Here is a 9,229-nt window from a genome sequence, read left to right as displayed (position 1 = left end):
ATTGTTGGAAAAATCACTTGTGTCATGCACAAAGTAGATGTCCTAACCGACTTGCCAAAACTAGAGTTTGTTAACAATACATTTGTGGAGTGGTTGAAAAAATAATTTTAATGACTCCAACCTAAGTGTATGTAAAATTCCGACTTCAACTGTATATACTAGTCAGATATATAAGCATAGAGGTTTCTTGTTCCTCCCTGAAGTGATTTCCCTCACGTTTATATTTGGCATCAACCAAGTAAAATCAACTACTGGATAGTAACTCAGCTCATCACACAAGATAGTGAAATAATCAAGTGGTGATTCTGACTATTATAACCTGACGAGTGAGCCCTTACATATAAATATCTCTCAGACTCTGTAGGGAGAACCTTGATTACAACTTATATTATCCTCGCTCACATCTTCTCACTAAAAACCACTCACTGACATGCTCACCCCTCCACACACACACAGTGCTGTGAAGTACTTAAGTTAAAATACTTTAAGTTCTACTTTGTTGTTTTTTGGGGTATCTGTACTTTACTCTTTTATTTTTGACAACATTTACTTTTACATTCCTAAAGAAAATTATGTACTTTTTACTGCATACATTTTCCTTGACCCCCAAAAGTACTTGTTACATTTTGAATGCTTAGCAGGACAGGAAAAGGGTCCAATTCACTCACTTATCAAGAGAACATCCCTGGTCATCCCTGGGTGTGCCCATGGCTTTCCATTGAAAAATGTAAATAAAAAAATGTCACCATCTGATTTGCTTAATATAAGGAATTTGAAACGATTTGTACTTTTACTTTTGATTCTTAAGTATATTTTAGCGATTACATTTACTTTTGATACTTAAGTATATTTAAAACCAAATAATTTTTTACTTTTACTCAAGTAGTATTTTACTGGGTGACTTTTATTTAAGTCATTTTCTGTTAAGGTATCTTTACTTTTAGTCAAGTATGACAATTGGGTACTTTTTCCACCACTGCACACACAAGCATGCACACCTGCATTGAAACGCAATGCATTTGTATTCAGGAGAGCTCAGCCAGGCAGTGACTGCTGCATGGGTAGTAGCATGGGGAAAACGCAGTGCTCAGATGTACAGCATGATGTGTGCTCTGAGCCTGGAATTGAATAATGAATGCAGTATTATGTTGGCTTCTTGTCTCGCTGTCAGGATCTTTAAGTCCACAACTTTTTTGTAAATTAGGAGTCTACAATTACATCATGTAAGCTCAATTCTAACTCAATACTTAATTTCATAACAGGAAACTGTTGCTGAAGTTTTTATCTGACCTGGGGTGGCCAACCCTCCAAAGAATGTACAAAGTTTCAGTAAGGCTAACTTACACTGTATAGAATAACAAGTGCATTTAAATGCAGGGCCTTTGCTTTCCAGTGCCCTTTTCACTGAATAACAATGCAAATACTTGGAAATGACTTTATTTCCATTGTTGTTCAATGCTATCATGTATGATTGAAAGATAGTCAAATAAAATACAATTTCAAGGTGTGAACAGTGATGGAGTAAATGCTTCTGGTCTTTTGAGTTTACATGAGGACACTTTCACTCTAGGGAGCATGTCTTTTCAGACGAAGCTAGTTTCGAATTTCAAATGCTTGAAAGAAGAAGGGTTTATTCCCATTTGTGGCCTGAAGGCCACATGGCAACTCCTTGTCACTCATTGTCATGCCAAACATTAGTCATGTTGTTTGGCATAGCGGTGTGTGGGTAAAATCCCTGGGAAAGCCAAGCCAGGAATAAAATGCCATAGTACAGCCTATGTGTTGTGATAATTGTTTTTGCTCTATAACCTGTTAGTTCATATGTCTTGACACTGTGATATACAGGCCTAAAGTCAAGACAATAAGAAGACACAGTGGCAAAATAAATTCAACCACACCCTAGTTTCATCACAAAACCGGAGAGCAACCTCTGTCTGGTGAAGTCCACAAAACATATTGCATATAACAAACAGTTACATGACCTACAGCGTGGTGAAGCAAGTTAATGTTTCCGACATCTTCGGACAACCGAACAGCTATTGATTTAGAACCACAGAGAGTTACTGCAAGTTGCAAAGGAAACAGGAGCCGTCTCCACTATTCCAGCACCATTTCAACATAATCTAATCACCTATGCTTAGTCTAATATAGTGACAACTAAAAGATACCAAAAACTATTTTATCCAATCTACATAAGCTAAATATGATGGTGCATGTGTGCAAGGAGAAAAAAACTTGGTGATTCACCCTACTTGTAGAGAAACACCAATGCCATCCTCTTTTATGTTGCCTAAACGGCTGCAATACAAGCATTTCATTTTTGTTGTCCTAGGTTACCTGGCTAAAATGATTGCTTGCTAGCCTAACTTCCTTACATGGGCAACGATGTTAGTTAACATTACCCTAACGTTACTACATCTAGTTATATGTTGAACTTCCGTCCTCTCAGGCCAGGGGCACAATGTATGAATTTATGGTTGGATCAGAATCACCATAATCATTGGTCAGTGCAGAGAATGAAGTAAAACCACAAGTCCAAATCCCGATCTGCATCCATTGCTAATTTAGGCAAGGGATGATTTTAGGTACAGTGGTTCCTCCTTTAAAACCTTTTTGTAATAACATAGTATATGGGATTGATTTTTAGGAAATTTGGCTTAATTAATTAGATTAATATTATGGTGTTTCCATTCAGAGAAAAATGGTCAGTTTGTAAATTCAGACCGTTTTGCTCTCGGAGCGCACACAGGACGTTCGGGCCGAGGAGTAGGGTTGATTTGAGCATTCTGGCCTTACAACGGCAGTCAAGCACCCAAGTTAACGTTGGCTAGCTACTTCCAGACACAAATAAGACCACTCTGACCGTTTACTCGCCCTAGCAGAGCTGGTAAGGCAGTTTTAGTGTTAACCAGAGCGCTGGTGACTGTAAATGTGCTGCTGGAAACAATTTAATTACTTTTTTTCCCCGACACATATTCAACCAGTGTTGTCTGGTACTCAGACAAGAGTGCTCTGAAATCAGTGTACATAGTAGGCTTTTGTGGAGCGATGGGTAACGATGCTTCGAGGGTGGCTGTTGTCTATGTGTGCAGAGGGTCCCTGGTTTGAGCCCAGAAAGGAACGGGACGGAAGCCAAACTGTTACAGGTCACCATTTTAATCAGGAGAATCCTCTCTTTGTAATTATGTAAGTCTGGGCAGCGAGCTTGTTTGTCATCAATCGCTAGACCAGAAATATAAGTTTAAATTTTTTCCCTACTTTTTCATTACGCAGACATAAGCACAGTTGACACCATCGAGGTGCAGATGTTTACTTTTCCAGTTTTGTCCAACGAACAGATTGTAGTGGTAAAATAAAAAGAGATACATGATATTATAACAACTTACATCTGGTTCTACCGTAATGTTTTGTCAGCCATCTTTGTTGAAGAACGACACAAGGCAGGGGTGGCTCGCGTCAAAATTCGTCATTGGAACCACTCGATATGATTGGTCATATAAAAACCTTGGGACAAAAATGCATAATGAGTGCTCTGCCTCCCCCTTGTGGTGGTCTGGAGCAATGAAGCCGTGACGCTGGATACCTCTAAGTCCCGCGGTGAAAGCTCTCAACTTTTAAATGAGGAACCACGTTAGCTAGCTTGCTAGCTACATGAGGACAACTACACAACGATATGCAACAATTCAAGTTTTCTGTCAGTGATGTTTGCCTTCTAATATGATGTGATTGGTGTGAAGCCAAATCCAAACTGGCTTCACTTTACACTTTTTTTGGTGTACCAGAACCATTCATAGCTGAGCTCACTCAGTTTAGCTGAATTCTGATTGCCTATTATTTTATACCTTTTTTATTGAGGGAGGCCAAATGCTTGCTGGCTTCCTTTGCATTGAATGCTAAGCGTGGCAACAATGTCATACTCTTTTTGACCAGACAGCATAGATGGGCTACACATACAAAGCATTCGCTTGGATGCTCTCTTGCGAATTGAAGGACATTTATGAAACACAGAAAGAAGAAGGATACATTATTTTGTATCTTTTTTTCGTTTTCTTTTTTTGTTGGGATAGCCTGGAATCCCTTGGCATCCACGAATATATGCTACTGATCTAAGACCAGGTTTATTTGTTCATGCATGATCAACAAATGAAGACTAGCCTACTTGCAATATGTGCAATGATGTAATAGCTTTGCGTAGCTTGTTCCAGCTCCGGGAGCTGTCCACAGAGTCCGCTAGTCTCCCCCCAATGCTCTTTCATCAGACACCCACCGCTCCTCCTCCAGTACACCACGTGGAGCGGTGTATATCATATTGGTGTTGTATGGACGCAAGATGCTCATTATCACACATACATATATTGTGTTACCCAGTGAGGAGAGGGGGACGTCTCAATGCACTGTGCAAACATCCTACTTGCTATATACCCATCAAAAACAGGTGTTGTCTATCACAAGACTGGCGGGATTATGGAAACGCACTCATTATTATTTTCTCTGAAGAGCAGCTCTTGAGTAAAGAAAGATGATGAGAATATTTGGACAGGTCTTATGTAAGAGAGGTTTTCGTATCCTAGAATTGTATAGGCGTCATGTATCCGACTGCACAGTCACGTGGACACAACAAGCGTCCATATGTCAAGAAGAGCAACGCCTTCACCTGAATGAGCCTCTCTCACAGATGCCCTAACTACGTCGACCGGCCATGGCTGTAATATTTACTATTGATTGACACACTATGAGGTGTTCAATCTGAAAATCAACTATTCGGCACATACACGTAGTTCTAACCTGACCATCCGTATGCGAATGGGATTCTGTATGAAAATGCGTGTTGGAGATGTAGGCTATTTCTAAAGGAACCTTCAACTATTCTGAACATCAGCACAGAAGGTAAGATGAATCTCGGAAATCAATGAATTTGAACGTTGTTATATGCAACAGTTCAGTACAAGGATGAATGTGATGCCTGCGCGCATTCTACAAAAAATGCTCAATGCCCAAGCTCAGAAAGGCTATACCAAACATGCCATTTCATTTTCCTGCAGCAATAGGCTAGATAACTTAAATAACCATTATGCGGTTTATAACTGATTCTTTCTTTTTAGGGGGTGTATGTATGATGAAGAATGAAAAGGCTATCGTTTCTGGTTGCTACTCAGCAATTCAAACCTTATTCACCCACCAGCCTTGAATGAATGCATTCACTGTTTAGTACATTTACACACAATATTGTATATTTTATCAAATATCTATTTAAAATACTTAAAAAGACAAGTAATAATGTAATCATTCAGTATGGTCATTTTTAAGAGATAATATTGGTATGTTGACTAGGCTGTCCTTTCCCAAGTTCACTGACAATTTAGTCACTGGTCAATCAATACCTTGCTAATACCCTGCCACCTCTTCTGCACCCATGCACACTGCATAACCTTTAATTTCAATGTTTATTATTTCCCTCAACACACATTATACTTTTAGATATTCATGAACAATAAATATTTATGCATGCGTACTTGGCTCCAGCAAATGATGGTTTACCATTAGCGTAGAGGTTTGTCACGTGTTATCTATGTTGTTGAATTAGGGCCATAGGCCAGACTAGTGTAATGTGCAGTGAATCAGGCCCAAAAATGAGATGTGTGAACTGGAGGAGTTGCGGGGGAGTATTTAGTGTTATATGAGCCGTAGCCTTGGTCAAGTGAAGCACGACATGAGCTTTCTCACCAAGGCCTCTTGATAGCATTGTGTTTTAGTGCTCAGACCAAGGCTAGAATTATCATCATAATGTCATGCATAAACTACAATCATCATTGAATCACAATAGTGCATGAATTACAACCATCACTGAACATGAGTTCTGCATGTCCTTGTCTGTTATTTCCACCTTAGAAACTTGTATAACTGAAAACACATTCAGCTTAAACATTTATATTTCCTACTCTGATTCAGGAGCTTTTACACTGTGAACAATCAACCAGCACAGCCATGGCCTCCCTCGGTGGTCTGTTGCCAAGGGGAACAGTCCTTGCTGAATGATAGAAATATAGAGTTAAGGAAAGACGGAGAGACAGAGCAGCCTTGAGGTACAGAAGAAGAGATGGTCGTCACCGACAGGAGTTCGAGCACTCCTGTGCCCAAGAAGCAGGAACCAAAGAAGAAGAAGAGGAAGTCCCGCCCCCATGGCCTGCCCTCCCCAGCGTTGTGCTGTGCATGCGGCCTGTGCATCATGCTGGCAGGCATCAACATCACCCTGGTGGGGGCATTCGCCTTCAGCACCTTGGTGCCCTCTGCCAACCCTCCCATCATCATAGGGCCCATCCTGCTCCTGGTGGCCTTCTCTTTCTTCGGAGCGTGCTGTGTCTGCAGCCGCCTGCCCCCCGCCCAGGGCTCCCGGAGATCGAAGGTGGGCGGGAGGAGCATGGGGATGATGGGGCGGGGAGGTTTAGCTGGGGGAGCGACGTTTGAGATCGAGACAAGTGAGCACACTTTGCAGGACACCACGGCAGTACAGCTCAGCCCCTCGGCCTCACCGGGGTCATCACGGGCGTCCAGCCCCGAACGGGATGCTCCTGACCCCGCCCCCCCAGGGACCTGCAAGCTCTTCACCATGGAGACCAATGGCCCCACCTCCACCACGGCCTACTACTCTGCCGCCTCGGCCGGAGGAGGGGCTGTGAGGCTCAACCTGCCACGTGATGATATGGCCACCTAGCACAGCCCTGACTTACGCACTGAAGCAAGAGCTTCATGCCCCAGGGGACTGATGCAAAACTATGTAAATATGAACTAGGATTGATGATATACAGACAGTGTTTCAGTGTGTCTAGCCATTTTGTGTAGTGCCATTTTTCATGTTTATGACAAGCTATCAGAGTTTTATTGCATTTGCTTTTGTTTTTTCCAACAGCCAAACAGTAATTAGCATGCAATTCAACGTTGAAGGAACGTGGGTGACGGTTTCGTTGGAATTGATGTTCCTACCTCCTCAGAACTGTTCTCTTTAGAATCCTCTCTTAACATGCATGGGGCATTATTATAAGCAGTTTCTAACCAGAAAGCAAAATGAGGGAATTGAAGCGTTTTCTCTCTGGCATTTCTGAGGGGTAAAACAAAGTGATGTGTCCCATTTCTTTGACCGTCTGGACCTCAGTGATGGACATTTCAGCCGATTACTCTGACGCAACTTTGTTGTTGTTGCCAGAACTGAAAGGTTTGACACGAAATGGCAATGAGTTTAATGCTATCATTTAAATACTTAGTGATGTTTGACATTACAGTATGTGCTGCTTTGGTCTTAAATTAGATTCAAAGATGGGGTCGCAAGATTCCTTTGCAATATAATCTCAACTGAAAGGATCAGCAACAGAGGACTAATATTAATTTTTCCTCAATTGTTTCTACAGACAAAACATTATGGATGATATGCAGTGTACATCAGTGGCCTGCGGGCCAAAACTGGGTCGCAAGTGATTCGTTTTTTGGAATCAGAATTTTTACTACAAACATAGAAATGCGCCATTTTCCCATACAGTGGCAAGAAAATCCTTTGGCATTACCTGGATTTCTGCATAAATTGGTCATAAAAGCCACAACAATAAACAAACAGTCTGCTTAAACTCATAAACAATTATACGTACTCATGTCTTTATTGAATACCCTGTGTAATAATTTTTTTATACCTTTTATTTAACTAGGCAAGTCAGTTAAGAACAAATTCTTATTTTTAATGACAGCCTAGGAACAGTGGGTTAACTGCCTGTTCAGGGGCAGAACAACAGATTTGTACCTTGTCAGCTCAGGGGTTTGAATTTGCAACCTTCCGGTTACTAGTCCAACGCTCTAACCACTAGGCTAAGCTAACCACTTTATGAAACTGTTTCAGTTCAGCAATATTCTTGGGATGTCTGGTGTGATCTGCTCGATGTCATGCCACACCATTTTAAATCAGCTTGAGGTCAGGACTCTGACTGGGCCACTTAATTAAGGTATATTTTCTTCTGTTGAAACCATTCTGTTGTTGATTTACTTCTGTCTTTTGGGTTGTTGTCCTGTTGCATCATCCAACTTCGGTTGAGCTTCAATTGGGGGACAGAGAGCCTTACATTCTCCTGCAAAATGTATTGATAAACTTGGGAGTTCATTTTTCCGTCGACGATAGCAAGCTGTCCAGGCCCTGAGGCAGCAAAGCAGCCCCAAACCATGATGCTCCCTCCACCATACTTTACAGTTGGGATGAGGTTTTGGTGTTGGTGTGCTGTGCCTTTTTTTTTCTCCACAGTTGTGTGTTCCTTCTAAACAACTCAACTGTTTCATCTGTCCACAGAATATTTTGCCAGAAGCGCTGTGGAACATCCAGGTGTTCTTTTGCGAACTTCAGACATGCAGCAATTATTTTTTTGGACAGCAGTGGCTTCTTCCGTGGTGTCCTCCCATGAACAACGTTCTTGTTTGGTGTTTTACATTTCTTAGACTCATCAACAGAGATGGCATGTTCCAGAGAATTCTGTAAGTCTTTAGCTGACACTAGGATTCTTCTTAACCTCATTGAGCATTCTGCACTGTGCTTTTGCAGTCATCTTTGCAGGGCAGCCACTCCTAGGGAGACTAGCAAGAGTGCAGAAATTTGTCTTACCGTGGACTGATTTTAGAGAATTTTGTAACCCTTTCCAGCTTTTTGCAAGTCAACAATTCTTAATCTTAGGTCTTCTGAGATCTCTTTTGTTTGAGGCATGATTCACGTCAGGCAATGCTTCTTGTGAGTAGAAAACTCACAAAATGTGAGGTTTTTTTTATAGGGCAGGGCAGCTCTAACCAACATCTCCAATCTGTCTCATAGGTTAGCTGACTCCTGACTCCAATTTAGCTTTTGGAAATGTCATTTGCCGAGGGGTTCACATACTGTTCCCAACCTACACTGTGAATGTTTGAATTATGTATTCAATATATGTTGTGTGTTATTAGTTTAATCACTCTGTGTTTGTCCCTTGTCTATGAAGATCAGATCAAATTTTATGACTAATTTATGCTGAAATCCAGGTAATTCCAAAAGGTTCACTTACTTTTACTTTTTCTTGCCACTATGATGATGTTGGGGTAGTGCTGGACATGATTTCATATGAATTCGAAAATGTTTGACATGTTCCGTTAGGTATAGCCCTATGTCTAACATGGACATCACACCAAGATCCAAACTGCTTTAATATTGATTCAGAAGATTGAACATGCTTTG

General features: G+C 41.2%; 1 protein-coding gene across 1 annotated transcript; it reads left to right on the top strand.

Annotated features, from left to right (window-relative positions):
- The first annotated feature begins 4,331 nt into the window (after positions 1–4,331).
- LOC112226463 (transmembrane protein 275-like) lies at positions 4,332–7,712 on the top strand. The gene is made up of 2 exons (XM_024390833.2): positions 4,332–4,887; positions 5,950–7,712. Exon 2 carries the CDS (start codon positions 6,098–6,100, stop codon positions 6,710–6,712), a length of 615 nt encoding a protein of 204 aa, XP_024246601.1. The 5' UTR covers positions 4,332–4,887; positions 5,950–6,097; the 3' UTR covers positions 6,713–7,712.
- The last annotated feature ends 1,517 nt before the right edge of the window (positions 7,713–9,229 follow it).

Source organism: Oncorhynchus tshawytscha, linkage group LG28, assembly GCF_018296145.1.
Source record: "Oncorhynchus tshawytscha isolate Ot180627B linkage group LG28, Otsh_v2.0, whole genome shotgun sequence".
In the NCBI taxonomy this organism is placed as follows: Eukaryota; Metazoa; Chordata; class Actinopteri; order Salmoniformes; family Salmonidae; genus Oncorhynchus; species Oncorhynchus tshawytscha.
Note: the sequence above shows the minus strand (reverse complement) of the source record. Positions and strands in the feature narration are given on the sequence as shown.

Coding starts and splice junctions, on each gene's coding strand:
- LOC112226463 (XM_024390833.2), top strand. CDS start 6,098: ATGGTCGTCACCGACAGGAGTTCGAGCACTCCTGTGCCCAAGAAGCAG.